Source organism: Xyrauchen texanus, chromosome 9, assembly GCF_025860055.1.
Source record: "Xyrauchen texanus isolate HMW12.3.18 chromosome 9, RBS_HiC_50CHRs, whole genome shotgun sequence".
NCBI classification, from domain to species: domain Eukaryota; kingdom Metazoa; phylum Chordata; class Actinopteri; order Cypriniformes; family Catostomidae; genus Xyrauchen; species Xyrauchen texanus.
This window is the reverse complement of record NC_068284.1, coordinates 20450489-20470285: the sequence shown is the minus strand read 5'-3', so window position 1 is coordinate 20470285 and position 19797 is coordinate 20450489. Positions and strand designations below refer to the sequence as shown.

The window sequence follows — 19797 nt, the reverse complement described above, 5'->3', positions numbered from 1 at the left end:
ATATATATTATCAAAATGGGAATAATTAACATGTATTTAATATGTAATTAACCTTATTGTTAGAATTGGCAACTCTTTTGATAGTTGTTAAAAATGTTGTTTGAACAATATATAATTATATCTATATAACCTAAATGTGAAAATAGTATAATAAACAACCATTTTACAACAACATATTACGCAACATAACACTTCTGTGAGTTGTGACCACTAATCTCTCTCTCTCTCTCTCTCTCTCTCTCTATAGATCAGTGGCGATGACACGGTATTGAATCGTTTAAAAGCGGTTTTTCAAAACAAAGCGTCCGAACGAAACGATTCACTGAAATGAATCGGACTTTCCAGCGAGTTTACCATCGCACAAATATTACGTAACGGCGGCGGCTATATGCTAATGCTAAATGTTGCAGTGTGTCGGAGAGATGGCGGCACTCCTGCAACAAGCGCTGGAGAGAACAGAGATAAACAAACTGCCCAAAACCCTTCAGAACAAACTCGAGAAGGTTCTGTCAGACCAGCAGACAGAAATAGACTCACTAAAATCACACCATGAGAAACATAAAGCAGACTGCGGTAGGTAGTAGCAGACATGTGGGCCAGATAGTCATTCAACAGCTGTGTGTGTCTCAAAACGTAGTCTAGACGGTTTTAGGTATCATTGGAGCATTCATGTTGATGCCTAACTTTAATGAACAAAATGTTAGGGAATGAAAAAAAAAATCGGTATGAAGATTTGTTTGCTCTGAGCAGCTACACAAGTGAGCTAGCAAACTGTGTCAAGAGGTTTGCAGTAGACACAAGCTGTGGTTAACAAGTACATTCTTAGTTAACCAATAACTTATAGATATTCACAGACGAAAGAAAATGTTTGGGCTATGTTCGTCTGTTTTGCTGTCTTTTCCACTTGAGCCTTGTGTGTGCAGTTGGGATATGTCTTGATATTTATATAAGAGAATGGCTCGTCACTTTTCTTGTTGACTTTTAAAGCACAATCGATTTACTTTATTATGGTTGTGACTTTCCAATAATACAGTTAAAAACGTTTTATTAAGTATTTTATCTATTAAACCTTTCATGTTAATGAATGCATTCTTATGATCTGTCAGGAGAACAGCAGGTATGAATGGTCCCAGTAAATCATGTTATGTGTGTACCTACAGAACAACAGTACTTCAATCTTGAGAAGAAACTGGCTGAGAGTCAGGAGCAGTTCTTGTCCCAAAGTAAAGAGTATCATAGCATCAAGGAGGAGAATGGCCGTCTCTGTAAGTTCAGTGCTTTTCTGTTCTGTTTTCAGTGCTGCGTTTATGAATTGTATTGAACAATATTTCACCCAAAAATGAAAATGCTCTCATAATTTACTCAGCCTCATGCCATCCCAGATGTGTATTACTTTTTTATTCTGCTGAACACAAACAGAGATTTTTAGAAGAGTTTTTCCAGCTCTGTTGGTCCATACAATGCAAGTGAATGGTGGCCAGAACTTTGAAGCACATACAGGCAACATAAAAGTAATTCTCCAGTGGTATAATCAATATCTTCAGAAGCAATATGATAGGTGTGGGTGAGATACAGATAAATATTTTAGTCCTTTGTAATGTTCTTTTTTTATTTTTTACTTTAAATCTCCACTTTCACATTCTGAAAGTGAAAGCAGAGATTTATAGTTAAAAAATAATTAAATATTGATCTGTATCTCAACCAAAGCAATTGCATTACTTCTGCAGGTATGGATTTTACCTCTGGAGTTGTATGGATTACTTTTATGCTGCCTTTATATGCTTTGTGGTGTTTCAGGTTTCTGGCCACCATGCACTTGCATTGTGACGACAATCATCGTTTATGTTCTGCAGATGAAAGTCATACACATCTGGGATGGCATGAGAGTGAGTAAATGATGAGAGAGCTTTAATTTTGTTGTGAACTATCCCTTTAATGAAGATCTCCTGGATATGGTGAGTGAGCTTGTGCTCTTTTTTTTTTTTTTTTTTTAGCTGAGGAACTTAAGAAGTTAAAGGATATAGAGGAAGAGCAGGGGAAAACTCAGGAGGTAAGTTTTTTTTATGATGATGATTCATATGTACCTTCAGCAGTCAAAGGCATAGAACATATGGGATGCTTTTCAATTTCAGAGTAAGCCGCCAAGAGCCAAATATGAAATTGAGGCAGAAAACAGAGAGCTTTCACGTTTGCTTGAGAAGAGATCTCAAGAAGTGGAAAATCTCAGTGGTATGAATTAATTATGGGGTTGTTGTGTGTATCAGTGATCAAAGTCGTCATTTACATTGGAAGCATTCTTTTTGAAACATAATTAAGCTTAAGTATTGAGAGCTTTATATTTATAGCTAACATGTTGTTTATGGCCATTACGCAGAGGATCTCAAACATCTCAATGACAAACTTGTGGAGACCAATACAATCAAGATGGAGCTCCAGCTTAAACTGGATGAACTCCAGTCTTCTAAGGTTTCCATTGAGGTAAGCACTTTCCTTAAAGGAATAGTTCACCCATAAATTAATTTCTCTCATCATTTACTCAGCCTCATGCCATCCCAAATGTGTGTGACATTTTATCTTCTACTGAACACACAGATTTTTAGAAGAATATTTCAGCTCTGTAGATCCATACAATGCAAGTGAATGGATACAAAAATTGTGAAGTTTCAAAAAGGACGTCAAGGCAGCATAAATGTAATCCATTTGACTCCAGTTGTTAAATCCATGTCTTTAGAAACAATATGATCTGTGTGGGTGAGAAACAGATACATATTTAAGTCCTTTTGTAGTCCGATAGATTACTTTTATGCTGACTTAATCTCCTTTTTGGAGCTGGACTGATCACCATTCACTTGCATTGTATGGACCTACAGAGCTGAAACATTTGTCTAAAAATCTTTGTGTGTGCTCTACTAAAAAAGAAAGTCATGTACATCTTGGATGGCATGAGGGTAAGTAAATGATGTGAGCATTTTCATTTTTAAGGAGTACTATTTAATAGTGTTGAGTTAAATCTGATCATTTATTTCATGTGGTTTAATCTGTTTCTCAAATGATTAACTGATCGGTGCTTTCTCATTAGTGTCGTGAGAAGAGGATGGAGCAGGAGAAGGAGCTCCTCCAGAACCAGAACACATGGCTGAATACAGAGCTGAAGAGCAAGACAGATGAGCTGTTCACTCTGTCCAGGGAGAAGGGCAAAGAAATCCTAGAGCTCAGGTGCTCTTTAGAGAGCAAGAAGGAAGAGGTGTGTGGCCAATTAATATCTTAGACATGTCTCTAAATTAGGCTGTATCTTTTTATATTGCTTATCTGCAGCAATCTTATGTATGTAATACTTATTAGGTGACCAGGCTTCAGGACCAAGTCAACACACTGAAGAAAAACAATGACAGTATGCAGAAGAGTACTGAGGATCTGATGAACAAATTAAAAGAGGTGAACCATCAACAACGTCATTATTTATCAAATTTTTTTTGGTTTACCAATTCACATTCTAGGAAAAACTAAATGGAAAATGTTATGTGTCTGTTATAATTCCAGGCTAAAGACCAGTTGACTTCCATGGAGGAAAGATATCGCAATGAGCTAAATGCCAACCTCAAACTCTGTAACTTGTACAAGGTTAGTAAATGTTATATTTCTTGAGGAGGCTTCAGTGCCAGTGTTTGCTAAAATTGAAGATCCAAAATATTTGTTGTCCACAGGGTGCAGCATCAGATGCTGAAGCCAAGAATGGTGAACTGAACAGAGCTGTAGAAGAACTCAACAAACTGTTGAAAGACGCAGTAGAAGGTGTGGGCAATTTTTTGTTATTTTGTCCCCATTTGAAAGAATATTCTGAATAGAATTGTGGCATACTGCACAGTGTACCTTGTATAAAGCGTACTAGTATGGGAAAGCAGGAAGTTATTTAATGCTAAATGCTTCAAACGGTAAGATGCTACATTGTTGTTACATTATTTTGATACCCTTATTTGTGACATAAAAGCTCTATTGGCAGTCAGGAAGAAAAGTAATAATCACATTTCTTAAAATGAATTTTCTTAAATTAAAATGCATATTGCACTGTAAAATTATAAACCTATTGCAGTGTGCTCTTTTGTATTTTGCACATTTTGGGAAATAATGAAGGTCTTCTGGGTATTACATGCAATGGCATGCATGTAGAGAATTTACATACATTGAACATGTTATAAACTGCAGAAATGGTTAGAGTAGTTTTGTTGTATGCCACACTGAACATATCAATTTTCTTTTTTGGGTATACTTGCAACGTTTCCACTCATTGCCTCACTGTGAATGTTCTACCAAGTTTAGATGATACAGTATGTGGTGTTGAAAAGAAGCTCTGCCTCTTTCATCAACAGCCAATAAAGACACACAGAAGAAGCTCTCAGAGCTGGTGGGTATGAGGGAGAAAGCAGAGTCTGAGCTACACGAGAAGGTCAGGAATCTAGAGAAAGAGCTGGAGAACGCCGACACTCGACTTGCCGATTTTAAAAGGAGAGGTAAGCTGCTGCACAAAACACCTCTGTTTGGGTTGTAGGTAATAAAATGTAGCTTGGTAAAAGTTTATAGGAAGCTATTAGTTTGGAATATATCAATTTAGGTTTAAAAATCATGAATTAGTGCAAGATTTTATTCTATATTGTATTTATATGCTTCAAAAGGTGTTCCAGCTTTCACTGAAGAGGAACTGACAAGCATGTCCCCAACTGCCGCTGCAGTGGCCAAGATTGTAAAGCCTGGCATGAAGCTTATGGAGGTATGAAAGATATTTATTATTACAAGCTTGTTTAAACATTAATTCACATTCACCCCTATATATTCACCCCCACCTCCTACATGTATGTTGCATCAATGTGCTTGACTCTTCTGTATTATGTTCTCAGCTGTATAATGCCTTTGTGGAGGCGCAAGATCAGCTGCACCTAGAAAAGCTGGAGAACAAGCGTGTTAACAAGGTGCTGGATGAGATCGTACTGGAGGTGGAGACCAAGGCTCCCATCCTGAAACGCCAGAGAGAGGAGTATGAGAAAATGCAGAAGTCCATGAACAGCCTCTGTTCCAAACTGGAGCAGGCCATGAAGGTTTGCACGTTTATGAGAGACAATTTTTTTTAGATGGCATGATGTTGGATGAGGTAGACTTCAACCTGTTTATATTCTATTGGATAACAGGAGGTCCATCGGCTGCAGAAGGAGACAGATGAAGCCAATAAGAGAGCTTTAGAACTAGAAAGAGATAAGCAGAGATCACAGAGGCAGCTAGCAGACATGTCTGAACAGGTAAGTTAGAGTTTGTCTGCCTATTACTGGAAACATTGTGATGCAACACCTTAGACTATCCTGTTGCCCAGTGTTGTTATACTAGAATTCCATTTAAATGAATAGTTCACCCAAAAATGAAAATTCTCTCATCACTTACCCTCCTCCATGCCATCCAATTTGTATATGACTTTCTTCTGAACACAAACAAATATTTTTAGAAGAATATTTCAGGCCTGTTGGTCCATATAATTAATTTGAATGGTGGCCAGAACTTTGAAGGTCCAAAAAGCACATTTGTGTTCAGCAGAAGAACATCATACATATCTGGCATTAGGGTGAACCCTTTACACATTTTGGATGAACCATCTCTTTAAAAAAAATTCTCTCTTATTTTTCTTCATCCTTTGAATGGTTCAGGTTTGTGTGCTGTTGGTGGAGGTGGAGGAGGCTCGTGGTAATCAGGTGGTGCGTGAAGATGTGAGCTCGGCGGTCAGCAGCAGCTCTGAGGTGCAGGGATTACGGCAGGTGGCCTTCCGCACCGTCCAAGAGCTCCAGCAGCAGAACCAGAATCTTCTATCCCAGATCAGAGACCTAGAGGAGCAGACAGAGCGAGATCAGAATCAGGCCAAGACTTCCAGGTACTAAACATTCAAGCACCGTACTTTAAGCCGGGCTCTCCCTTCACGATTTTTGGCTGGGATTTCCGAGGTCTGCGACAAAAACGTCCTCGTGGACGGTGCGTCCTCGTGGTCGCGTAGTGACTCGCCTCAATCCGGGTGGCAGTGGACGAATCTCAGCTGCCTCCGCATCTGAGACGCAGGGCTTAAAGTATTCCTGCACCGTGCCGGATCTCCGGCGTGCAGCCGTGAGGGGAAAAAAATAAAATAATATTTGGGAACCTGCGCATGCGGTTTAATATTTTCTAGTCAATTTATTTCACCTACCAATCATTTGAGAGGAACGCAGCTCTAACTAACGTTACAAGCCTGTCAGAAGCAGAGAAGGGCGGGTCCTGGCAACACAGTATGATTGACACCCATACGTCAATCTCACGTTAGCGTTGTTGGTGAAATGGAGCGCAAGTTTATGAAGCCTGGGGATGATGTCCTAGCAATAGATAAAGGACTCAAAAATAAATGCCGCTGGGCGTGGATTGAAGAAAGTAGAGATGGCGAGCCTTTTGACAATTGGTGCCAGAAACTGAGAGAGCCCGATTTGCTCGAGGAAGCTACTGTATGCCAGCAGCGGTAAGAAAGTGCTTGCTCGTCATGATTTAGACTCTGGTCATAGAGCCGCTGCCCGTGCACTCAAACTTACCACGACATTGCCGGAGCAACTGTTACAGCTGACACACCGTTGTCTATGACTGACCGTGTCTGCAATTGTAAAAATACGTGCAGAACATGATTTGTCATTCAGAATTTCGCAGCCACTGGTCACCCTGTGTAGAAAACTAGCAGAAGACAAAAAAGTGTTAACTAGCCTGTCGGTTTCAAATCAATATGCGAGTTACATGAACACTCCATCTTCTGGTCCAAATGTCTTAAAAAGAACGAGTTTGCAGGACTGTGCTTACAACCTGGAAAAAAATAAAAAATAAGTGATAATGGCCTTGATTTTTCACTTCTAATCTTCAGTTTAGCTGTTCAGTTCTTTAGCACTTTGAGCACTTGTTATTTAAGCACTTTAAGCACTTGTTATTGTTCAGAAGGAAAACACTTTATTTGACATAGTACTTTTAAATAAATGGTGCAAAGCATAATCATTGAAGAGAAGTGAATCTGTCCATCTCAGTCTCAGTTTACCAGTTTTTTAAGCACTTTAAGCTCTTGTTACTGTACTTTTGTTATTATCGTCAATATTTGAAGATAAGTCTGTCTGTGCAAAAAAAAAAGTTCAGGCTCAGGATTTTTTTTCACTTTAACTCCTGGAGACGTCAACGCGCACATCTTATTACGTGGCTCGTTGAGCGCATTGCCTTGGACACATATCACATGTGGAGCTTCACGGCATCCACGCTCAACTCCCCATGCGCCCCACTGAGAACAAACCACATTATAGCAACCATGAGGAGGTTACCCCTTGTGACTCCACTCTCCCTAGCAACTGGGCCAGTTTGTTTGCTTAGGAGACCTAGCTCACTCAGCACCCCATGGGAATCAAACTAGCGAACTCCTGGTGTGGTAGCCAGCCTCTTTAACACTGAGCTACCCAGGCCCCGATCTGAGGCAGTCACAGACGCTGGGATATTTTCATGTAATGCTTGAAATTATCTTCACATGACCTTGTTGTGTAAGCGATGAAGGGACAAGTGCAAACTGCTCCAGCCAATCACATTTTATCATGCATTTTATGTACAAGAATGGAAATCATGATTATGTTTTATTGTAATAAACTAACAAGTAAGAATTTTTAACAAATCAATGTATGGTCTACGCGCTCTACTTGACATTGTGCTGTTTTTCTACATCCAATTCTTTCCCCAAAACAGACACAGTCCACAACCTTTTTTATTCAGTCAGCACTCTGGAAGAAATTTTTAACAAAATCAAATCGAACGAAATTTTAAGGTTTTAGTAAAAGTATATTTTAAAAACCTTTTATAGAATTACTTACAAATTCTCACCATGGAAATAGCCATAGAAGCTGGCATGGCGTTAAAAGCAAACAAACACAGTCCACGTCTTTCCAAATGTTGTTGCTGCCACATTTTATTTTGTTTTTCGGACAAAATAAGTGCACAGACAACTTTTGGACAACAAGCTGATCGTGACCCTCCATTCCTGGATAAATCTCGTGATCACTCTAATTACTTGTGTGAATTTATGTGAGAAAACAATGTTTTGCTCTGGGTTGTCTCTTGGTCAAAGATCTTGTAGTTTGTGCACCTCTTCTGTGTTCTGTTGTGTAGTATGAGCGCTGATATGAAGACAGATAACAAAAAACCTTGTTGTGTAATGTGATCAGTAGCGAGAGCCTAGCTGTAGTGTCAATGGCTATGGCATTTGGACCACAGCAAAAATGCATGTATTGTAACATAGTTATAAGGTTCTGTCTGCCCCCAGACCCGTTTTAAATTTCTTATTTCTCTGGAGCTTACTTTGAAGCATATGAAGAACAGTAAATAATCAGTCTCTGCTCTTTCAGGCAAACTGAGCTGGAACAGAATATAGAGAAGGTTCAAAAGGAGCTGGAGCAGTTTAAGGAACAGAGGAACCACCAGAAACAACTTGCCGACTCTGCAATCCGCCAAAGAGACATGTACCGCATCCTGCTGCAGACAGCCGGAGTTGAGCTTCCTCCACAGGGTGAGAATTTTAGACCAAACTATAGTTTATTGGCTTCTCATCCAATTGCTATTTTAAGTGTTGCTCAATTATTTTCTGGGGTCTGTGCTTAGGTTCAGAGTGTGCTGGATCTCAGTCATCTACTACCAGCAGGCCAGCACCAATGCCCACCAGATATCCACTTAGGGCTGCAGCCGCAGAATCTGTCCAGGCTACACAGGCTAAAGCAGCACTTAAACAGGTTCAAAGCCTCTATAAAAGCAGATCATTTTTTTTTTTAAACCTATAAAGGTTGTTAAATTACACTCTTGACCTGTAACTAATTTTTCCTTTAGCTCAATGACACCTTTACAACATATAAAAAAGAGAAAGCAGAAAACGACAAGCTTCTGAACGAACAGATTGAGAGGCTTCGCAGTCAAGTGTCTCACCTGCTCTCACAAAAGGCCAAACTTTCCTCTCAGCTGGAGTTCGCCTGCAAACGGTGATTGCAACTTGCCTGTAATGCATGCAATATCTTGGGTGAAACCGTTTTTTGCAATTTTTTTTCTAATTGTCCAAGGTCATTCTGAATATTCCAGCCACAATACACTGGACATATTCAGTCTTTATGTAGCTTTGATCTTCATTTTGCCTTGCAGTTATGAGATGCTTCAGGAGAATGTGAATGCCTACCGGCGAGAGATTGAAGCCCTGCGTGAGAAGAGTCAGAAGATGACTGCCACACATCAGAGACACGAGCAGATCATTCACACAATAACTCAAGACCTGAGGGAGGCCAATGAGAAACTAGCCATGGCTGAGGTAAAACAAAGCTGCATTAACTTTATATACTGCTATGTACTATTGGGCTGTCAATCGATTCAAATATATTATTTGAGTTATCTATAGGCTATTTTAGTTATCCAATAATTTTTTGTAGTTTAAGCATTCTAATCTTTACAAAAAAAGATGGCGCCGTGACTCAAGATGGCACCGAGTATGGCTGCTGCATTGCGAGATTCGACACAACGCTGCAGTTTATTGTTTGTTTTCGTTTTTTTTGTCTTTGATGGTGTCTGCCTTATTTCATATGACAGACAAATGCTTTTGGACATTGGTTCTGCAATTACATACCAAAAACCGGACTTCAAATTCCTCAATGCCAACCCGCTGTTTACAAACACTCCAGCGGAGCCCTTTGTCTGGGCTGCCCGGCTGCGGAAACGCAGAAGGAAAAGGGGAAAAAGAGCCGGCGTTCTCATCAGAGTAAGACGTTGCGCAAATTGACCCCCGCTAACCAGTATACTACTGGCAAATTTTCAGTCTCTGGACAACAAGCTCTGGGAGCTGAGAGCACGGATCTCTTTCCAACGCGAGACGAGGGATTGCTGCATTATCTGCCTTAAGGAAACCTGGATGTCTGCGGAGATTCCAGACTCAGCCATCGAACCCGTGGGTTTCTCCATGCACCGAGCGGACAGAGTGAAAGACCTCTCAGGTAAAAGCAGTGGTGGTGGTGTATGTTTTATGATCAACAAATCATGGTGTAATCAGAGGAACGTACATTTTATCAAGTCTTTCTGCTCTCCTGATCTGGAATTTCTCATGCTTCTGTGTTGACCTTTCTGGCTACCGAGGGAATTCACAGCGGTCATTATCACTGCTGTGTACATTCCCCCACAAGCCGACACAGACCGGGCACTCAACAAACTGTATGGGTGTATAAGTGAGCAGGAAACCGCGCACCCTGAGGCCCTGTTCATTGTTACCGGGGACTTTAACAAAGCCAATTTTAAAACAATAGCGCCAAAATACCACCAACACACGAGGGGACCAGGTTTTGGATCATTGCTTTTCTCCTTTCCGGGATGGCTACAAATCCAGGAAAATAACACCGTCCTCATGGAGAGAGCACTCGCGGCCGACGCTACAGAGGATGATCACTCACCGTCTATGTTGCGGATGTAACCCGATCCTTCCGACGGGTGAACATCTGTAAAGCCGCGGGTCCAGATGGCATTCCGGGGCGCATCATCAGAGCGTGCGTGAACCAACTGGCTGGCAGTTCTACACCAGCACTGTAGAGAGCATCCTGACTGGCTGCATCACCGCCTGGTACGGCAATAGCACCGCCCACAACCGCAAAGCCCTGCAAAGGGTGGTGCGAACTGCCAGAAACATCATCGGAGGTGAGCTTCGCCTCCCTCCAGGACATATATAACAGGCGGTCTGTGAAAAAAGCTCGGAGGATCATCAGAGACTCCAGCCACACGAGTCATGGGCTGCTCTCACTGCTACCATCAGGCAGGCAGTATTGCAGCACCATGACCCGCACCAGCCGACTACATGACAGCTTCTTCCCCCAAGCAATCAGACTTCTGAACACTTGATCTCTCATGATCAATATACACGAGCACTGCACTTTATTAATCTATTATCTCACACTGGACTATCATAATTATATTCCCCACAATAGAACTACAGCATATATATATATTTTTATATATATATATATATACTTTTTATTTTCTATTTTTATTGTATGTGCACACTATATTGTGTGTATTGTATACTGGACATTGTATATTTTATTGTGTTGTGTAATTATGTGTACATTTGATATGTAAATCTTGTTGTGTAAATCTGTTGTTTATTGTAATTGGTATATGTCTCGTCACTGTCATGACTTCTATGTTGCTCGGAACTGCACACAAGACTTTCACCTACTGTTGCACTTGTGTATATGGTCATGTGACAATATAAGTGATTTGATTTTGATTTGAAAAAGGAATCGTGTATTAAAGTATGTCCACTGCTTGTTTTACCTGTGCCTAAAGACACTGGACAAGGGTAGATTTCTGAAAAAGCAGTCTTTACTCGTCTCATTTGCACAACCAAAAACATGTTCTATTTGTATATTGAATGATGACACATACTTGTGTGTTTGCAAAGGTTCTGGCTGTGCTGACTGGTCTTGAGTAATCACAGAACAGAAAAAAGCAGTTATAATGTCAAACTGAATAAATGTTTAAAAAAAAAATTGTATACATTGAATTAATTGCATGCGTTAACTTGACAGCTCTATCTTGTTCTTCAAATTATGTTCAGCAGATTTTTTTAATATATTATTTTTTATGGCAGATGCGCGTTGAGAACATCAGTAAGGAACGAGACATTTTGAAGCAGGTGGAGAACAGATTGGCACAGGAGAAAGAGTCCATTCTGACAGAGCAGCGGGGGCAGAACCTCCTGCTCACCAACCTAAAATCCATTCAGGTGAATGTACAATGTGTAACTTGTGTACAATGCCAAGCAGGGTGCACTTTTTAAAGCACATTTCTCCATGGCCTTTTTTTAATAATTTCCTTCTTTCAAAGCTTACTATGGAGCGCTCTGAGACAGAGACCAAGCAGCGCTGCAATAATCAGATCCAGCGGCTGGAGAAGGAGATCATCCAGTTAAAGAAGAAACTGGAACAGGAGGTGGAACATAGACACACGATTGAGCGCAACCAAGACGTAAGCTGATGCAAACTTATTAAATATTTTGGTCACTGTTTATTCACCCCGTGTAACACCATAAAGAACATTTTGTCAATCTTCACACAGATCTTTTCCATTTAATCACCTAAAAATGCAAATTCTAGTTATTTACATACCCTTATGCCATCACAGACATTTTGTCCCAGTCTTCTGCTGAACACAATTTAAGATTTTTAGAAGATTTTTACAGTGCATGTGAATAGGTATCAAAACTTTGAAGCTCCAAAAGCACATAAATGGAGCTTAAAAGTTATCCATATGACTCCAGTGGTTAAATCCATGTCTTCAGAATCAATATGATATGTGTGGGTGAGAAACGGATCAATATTTAAGTCTATTAGCATTTGTTGTGCATATTGCCACCTACTGGGCAGGCAGGAGAATTTATAGTAAAAAAGGACTTAAATATTGATCTCTCTCTCATCCACACTAGGGCTGTAGTTCTTATTCATAATTTAAATTTAAAAACGTGAAGCGGTTTTTGTCATCTGTAGCATCTCAATCTCCACAAGGCACAGGTATCATAATAATAACACTGAATACAAGATGGGGTATAATTCAAACACCTTTATTAAATGATTGTTGAGCAAACAGCATTAACAGTAGCACCTGTAGAGTCCAGAAATGCACTCTTTCTCCATTCTCCTGTCATTTATTTACCTCACGAGAGAGTGTCGCCCTTATCACACTCCCAGTGGCAACAAGTGAAAGTGGAACTAATATTACTAACATCCAACAAAATTGAAAAAGGAAGGAACTTGTGTATATAATCTATATAAAATATTTACATACTATAATATAATGCATTGTTAAATGAACTATAATAAAATAATGAATACAAATCATTAAATGAAATGGTGACAAACTAACCAAAACTTTAAGGTTAATAACACCAATGGCTTATCAGTTCAACTTCAGTTTGACATTAATCCTCGTTCTTTAGGATTATCTTGTATAGTAGAGAATACTTTGTCTAAGCCTACTTGTTTTTTTATGGCATATGAAATGCGACAAATGTGGTTAGTGGTAATATCATGATTTAATGGTAAATCATTGAATGATGATTATAAATTAATCAAACGTATCACCATTACCTCTGATAATCGTCTAATAATGATTATCAATTATCCAAAGTTTAACCATTACTTAAAAATGTAATTCACTCATGCTTAACCATCAAGCCGTTGTCCCATCTCAATTATTATCAACAACTGAGTTATCAGTCATTGTATTCTCACCTTGTGGCTATGTAAGTTAGATGGGCGTACTTCAGTGTGACACATTCAATTTCATTGGTCTGTGGGCTGATGAATGCTACAATGGTACATGCTATAAACATGATTGTGAATGTGAACATGATGTGAGCAAACACTGAACGAACAACCGAGAAATCGAATAATACATTAATGCGTTTCTACACATTTGTTCAAGACTGACAAGATCAGGCAACTGCGACATCTGTTGTCTTTGCAAAATATTGAAATCTAATCGATCATTCATCTTATTCATGTATCAACCAATGAAATTGAATGCAAATGATTATCTAAAGGGAAAAACTTAATGGTAATGGTTATACTTTGGATAATTGATAATCATTATTCAGTGATTTACCATTATCAATTATTGCATTACCATTTGTCGCATTTCATATGCCATAGATTTTAAGGCCTAGAGTAAAGAGTCAAATTGAATATTGTGTTTATTTAATTATTCAACCAACCAACAGTATTATTGACAACAAAAACTAGGCAACAGCTATGATATTACCAACGGGGAAATTCAGTTAACAGTGACATTGAGCAGAAATCTTACATATAACCAGTTTTGACAGAGCTGCTATAAAAAGTGAAGTTATCAGCATTGGGCGATTAGATGAAAAGAAAATTGGAGATAAGTATCAGATGTTAAAATCCTGATTGGAGCATCCCTAGTATTCAAATTGACTGGATTTCAACAACTAATGATGATGATGATGATTATTGGGCTGAGACCCCATCACAAAATGGACAAAAACATGTGTACAATTTGAATATTAAGAAGACAGTGTTTTTACTTTGTTTCACTGTTTATTTGTTTGTGGGTGAATTGAAAAAAGGTCTGTTTGGTATTTTAAATAGGACTCTAGTATGAAAACCCCAGTAGCTTTTTGGCAGTTGAACACGTGAAGAACATTAAAAAAAAAATGTGTCTATCATAATCACAGTTGAAATTGCAATCTTTCTAAAAATGTTGGAGCTTCAAAGTTCTGGCCACCATTCACTTGCATTTTGAGGACCTAAAGAGCTGAGATATTCTTCTTAAAATCTTCTGTGTTCTGTAGAAGAAAGTCATACACATCTGGGATGGCATGAGGAGTAAATGATGAGAGAATTTTCATTTTTGTGTGAAAAATTGTAAGTAAATTGACCATTTAAACTTCATTTGGGTGAACTATCCATTTAAGCTTCAAAAATAACAGAAACACTAACAAAGCACCATAGAAGTAGTCCATTTTGAAACATGTGCTGTATTCTAATTCTTATGAAGCCATACAATAGTATTGTGGGATGAACAGACCAAAATTAAGTCACTATACATTGATAATCTTCCACTTAGCTTCAACTCGGCAGTAGCTTTTAAATAAAAAATGCCACCTATTTATCTGGTTTGGTAAAGAGGCACCCGGGAACTAGTTATGTTCGTTATCCATGTCCAATGTGCTCCATCAAGGTTATCATGACTTTCATAATGAATATTGAATAATCACTTGAATTTCTTGCTTGAGAGAACTGTCCAATTAGATTCACTCTTGTTTAGTTTTCATGTTATTCAGGTAACAGGTTATTTGGTAAAGGGAAAGTAGAACTGTCTATACCTAAAGTTAATTAACCTCATTACAGTTCATACAAAATCTATGTTTAAACACTGTCCCTTAATTACTTAATTTTAAACCATGACTTGCACTAAACATAAGTAATTTTGGCATTATATTCATGATGTTAGCCAGGAGGGAGCTGGCCCCCACAGTGAGCCTTGTTTCTCCCAAAGTTATTTTTCTCCCATTAACCAACATCTTATGGAGTTTTGTGTTTCTTGCCACAGTCACCTTCGGCTTGCTCACTGGGGTTATTAATACAATTATTATTTATTTATTTTTAAACATGATTCACAATCGTATTTTATCTAATTACACGTTGACTCATCGACATTATAGACATTACAGTTTTATATTCTGTTAATGCCTGATCTTCTGTAAAGCTGCTTTGAAAGGCGCTATACAAATAAAATTGACTTGACTTAATTAAAAGACTTAAATTTGTCTTTTTTTTTTTTTTTTGGCTAGACTAAGCTGCTGGAGGCTAAGAAGCAGTTGGAGACACAGACGGTACTATATCAGAAGACTAAGGAGCTGCTAAGATCTGCTGAACAGCAGGTCACCTCCCTGAGACCGCAACTGAACAACAATGACAACCAGAACATAACACCTAAACAACCTGTCAGGACAGTACCTAGAGGTAATCATACAAATGAGAGAATACAACGGATTTGATGGAGAGCATATTTATATTGTACGTGTCATATCTTTTCCAGTACTTTATAAGAACATTTCCTGTTGTTTTCTGCTACAGCTCCTGGCGTACCTCAGCAGGAGGTTGATGAGCTCCGTACACGTCTACAGCAGGCTGAAGAACAGAACTCTGACCTGAAGGAGCGTCTGAAAAACACTACTACCAATGTAGAGCAGTACAGATCTATGGTGCTTAGCTTGGAGGAGTCAGTAAACAAAGAGAAGCAGGTAATGATGACCTTAAACCAGTTTGCCACCCCTTCACGCCGCAATATTTTAACGCAACTCACATCACAAACAACATCTCGGCTGTAGATGCTCAATAATTCGGTTCACTTATAATATGCATTTAGAATGGCACTGGAGGTGCTTTTTCTTTTTTTCTTCAGAATTTGAAAAGAAGCTAATTAAACTACTGTGAAGTTGCTTACAAACAGAGACATACAGGACTTCCTGGAGAGTTCAGAATGTCAAAATAAAAGCGTGAGGGTTTAAAAGTTAAAGGTGTCATGGAGAGAATCACGGAGGCAGAGATATGAACTCAGTAGCAGGGTTTATTGAACAGATGATTGAAACAGTGATGTAAACATTGTGAGAAAATCCATTTAAACAGAGTTGCAAACAGCAGGTGAGTAATGACCAGACGGTATAGACACGATGAACAGATAACTCACAACAGTCTTATGATACTTGCAGGCCATAATGAAGACACTGGTATTTTTGACATAGTAGAAAGGTCTTGAGTCGCAGAGATACTATCGATGAGAACGGATAGTTCCCAGATAGAACAGTGTGTGTGAAAGTGGGGTATATTTGCAGTCCTTGATTAGCCACTAATGATATGCAGGTGTGTAGTGACAACTCAGGGGAGAGTTAGCCCTGTGTCTGCAGTGAGGGAGAAAGAGAGAGAGAGACCAGTGGATCAGTGACAAAAGGTGCACGATTGATATATATTACCATTTATATTATTATTATTATTATCATCATTTGTTTACAATTTAAGCTGAATGGGTTCCAAAAAATAACTGTGAAATGAAAAGGAAGCTGATATCTTACAACTAAATTGAACAAAAAAGAGATCTGAATCCTTTAAATCCAGATACAAGTTGAAAAATAAATTGCAAAAAAACTAAACAAAATGGGCTTTTCTACTGTAGACTGGAATTACTGTTAATTTTGCTGCTACATTTTCCAGTATACTAGTTAACAAAGTTTTTCTTAATAAGATAGACATTTATATTGAAATAACGTGTAGTTAGAGGTTTGTGTTTCTTTACATATTAAAGTGTACTCCCAATTAGTTCCACACAATAATGTAAAGATATTCTAAACTGATTATGCAATAAAACAACAACACTGGTATCGGATTAGGATTAGTATTGGCCGATACTGTGATTTTCGATATCGGATAGGAAGAGAAAAAGTGGTATCAGTGCATCCCTAGGTGACGGCAGCAGAAAAGGAAAGGTGGGGCAAGTTGTGTTTTGATGAAAGATTATGAAGAAAATGATTTGTATTTTGGAATAACGTGTGCTGATGAATCATGCATATTAAAACCAGGACAATGTATTAATACAGTAAATATGTTACATTTTGTTTTCATATTTACTTTCATGTTCAGTCAGAAACCTAGGGGTAACCATCGACAAACAACTCAATTTCACCGACCATATCACCAAAACTGCCTGATCGTGTAGATGTTGCACTGTACAACATTAGAAAAATAAGACCCTTTGATCATGCCACACAACTCCTTGTTCAGTCATTGTCATATCTAGACTGGACTACTGTAATGCTCATTTAGCCGGCCTTCTGGAATGCGCAATTAGGCCGCTGCATATGATACAGAATACAGCAGCACGGCTGGATTTTAATGAACCCAAGAGAGTTACACCCCTCTCTACACTGTCTGCCAGTTGCTGCACATGTCAGTTTCAAGGCTCCGAAGCTAGCATACAGTGCTAGTTAACCTAAAATAATTTATGCATAGCTACTTTCTCGCCAGAATGCTGCAGTCTGTAAATGAACAGACCGCAGCATTCTGGCGAGAACCAACTTAAAAAGGTACCAAATCACTTTCCTGGACTTTCGGCTTCACTGTACTCTGTGGTGGAACAGCCTTCCCAACTCAATCCGTGAAGCAGACTCCCTCTCTGTCTTCAAAAAATAGTTAAAGACACATCTTTTCCATGAGTTTTAACCATGCAGTAAAATTATTTTTATAGTCTTTTGCTAATACTTTTCTAATGTAATTGAAACTTTATAATGCAGCACTATTCGTATTACTAGCTCATTAAGATGAATCTCTTATGTTGTGTCTGTCCTCATATTGTCGCTGGATGAAATCTGCTAAAATATATTTTTTTAATGTACTTAAACATGTCTTCCCCTCTGGTTTCAGCTTCCTAACAATGTGGTTTAAACATTTTCAAGCAAAAATATTTTAGTGTCGATATGGCAGTTGCTATGCTTTGTTTTGCCTTAAAACTTTACTGTAAACTTTAGTGTAAACGTTTCTCTTCTAGTCACAGTTCTAAAAATTTGCTCTCAAATTCACCTCCAGTTGGCTGAGCAGACACGCTCTTCAACTGACAATCAGCTGAAGGCGGTGCAGCTGCTGAACCAGCAGCTGGAGGCCAGACTGGCAGAAGCAGAGAAGGAAAAGCTGGATCTCCAGGAGGAGAAGATGAAAGCTGTAGAGAGTGTTGAAGAACGTGTAAGGAACTTTCTCTGATGGCACCTCCATTTTCTTTTGCTTTTCTTAAAAGCAAAGCCCTAATGATTAAAATTCCTTGTTTTGGCTCCACGGCAGGTGAAGGAACTAAAGAGGAGTGTGATGGACATGCAGACGGAGCTGCAGGAAGCCCTACAGAGAGCTGCAGCAGCGGTGACCCAAGAGCAAATAGCCACACAGGATAGCAAACTACAGGTGGGCCTGACACTACATCAGCCAAACAATAATTTCATCACAGTCATCCACATGACAAAACAATCAGCAGGCAGTTTAACTAACTTACTGTATGAATTTTATTTTGGACCCCAGGTTAAGCTGGCAGCAGAGGCTCAAAATAAGTATGAGCGAGAGCTCATGCTGCACGCTGCAGATGTGGAAGCCCTCCAGGCTGCCAAGAAGCAGGGACAGCTGTCAGCACAGAACCGAAAGCAGCTGGAGGAGAAGGCTCAGAAGGCAGAGACGGAGCTGCGTCAGATCCGCACTAAATGGGAGCAGCAGGAAAAGAGAATGAAGGTGAGATCCTGATTCAGATTGATGTTGTAGACATGCCCTACCTGCCATCATTTAAGAAATGTTTTAATTAACCTTAACCATTATGATAACAATCATAATGTTTCGTAGACCAAACACTAAAAACGGTTCAAGGAACGAAAAAGAATGACATTTTTAGCAATACAAAACTGAAAACGGAGTGATTTTCAATTGTTCCGGAGTGAAAATTTTAAATGCTGTTAACTGGTTTTAACCGGTTCATTTTGTTCCGATAATTTTTTCATGGAACTAAAGTCCAAAGTGTTTATCACAGTATATTTTTGGAAATACATCACTTCACATTGCTCGAAAAAATAAAATATGTGCTTTGATCCTGAAGGAAAATGCTCCAGCACACATTTCTATACCTAATCGCCATTGTAGATGTTGCATTCTCTGAATGATGACCTTTTTAACAACTATGTATAATTACTACTGTACATACACAGCTAATCTAGGTACAAGGAAAACATTATTAAAGGTAAAAAGTACAAGTCTTCACTGAATTATTGTTAAATATGATGCATTAATACAAATTTGATGCTACCTTTTTTTGACTCTGAAGCAGATCTGTAAAGAAAATTATACTTAACTGCTTATGATTTCTATGGCGATAAATCCACCACACAGAAAAATAAATAAGTCTTATTTTGGGCTTGTTTTTCCAAACCATGTTGCTGGTTTCTCTTGCAAGATCTGGCAACTGGCAACACTGCAAATGGTATTTCACCTTAGGCAATTACACCTTAGCACAGAGTACTGTCATTTTAAATAGAACGTTATTAACCATTCATTTTTGTTCTAACCGGTAACCTTTTGGAAAGGATGCTGTGGAACTTCTGAACCGGAACAAAGAAAATGCAGTTTTTGCTCAGAACAAACCAAAATGAAAACATTAAATTTT

The 19797-nt window shown here is 38.8% G+C and overlaps 1 protein-coding gene across 2 annotated transcripts in view; it reads left to right on the top strand.

Moving 5' to 3' along the window:
* Positions 1–271: 271 nt before the first annotated feature.
* Positions 272–19797, top strand: part of LOC127648928 (nucleoprotein TPR-like) — a 42592-nt gene continuing 23066 nt past the window's right edge. For both annotated transcript variants that reach the window (XM_052133763.1, XM_052133762.1), the window contains exons 1-25: positions 272–573; positions 1161–1265; positions 1995–2050; positions 2133–2229; positions 2375–2478; positions 3080–3244; positions 3343–3435; positions 3541–3621; positions 3705–3792; positions 4368–4508; positions 4671–4765; positions 4893–5090; positions 5181–5288; positions 5688–5908; positions 8418–8578; positions 8671–8798; positions 8893–9041; positions 9199–9361; positions 11681–11815; positions 11917–12057; positions 15404–15575; positions 15690–15856; positions 18192–18344; positions 18441–18557; positions 18672–18875. In XM_052133763.1, the coding sequence (XP_051989723.1) occupies positions 402–573; positions 1161–1265; positions 1995–2050; positions 2133–2229; positions 2375–2478; positions 3080–3244; positions 3343–3435; positions 3541–3621; positions 3705–3792; positions 4368–4508; positions 4671–4765; positions 4893–5090; positions 5181–5288; positions 5688–5908; positions 8418–8578; positions 8671–8798; positions 8893–9041; positions 9199–9361; positions 11681–11815; positions 11917–12057; positions 15404–15575; positions 15690–15856; positions 18192–18344; positions 18441–18557; positions 18672–18875 (3414 nt within the window). In that variant the 5' untranslated portion in view covers positions 272–401. The remainder of the gene's footprint in view (positions 574–1160; positions 1266–1994; positions 2051–2132; positions 2230–2374; positions 2479–3079; positions 3245–3342; positions 3436–3540; positions 3622–3704; positions 3793–4367; positions 4509–4670; positions 4766–4892; positions 5091–5180; positions 5289–5687; positions 5909–8417; positions 8579–8670; positions 8799–8892; positions 9042–9198; positions 9362–11680; positions 11816–11916; positions 12058–15403; positions 15576–15689; positions 15857–18191; positions 18345–18440; positions 18558–18671; positions 18876–19797) is intronic.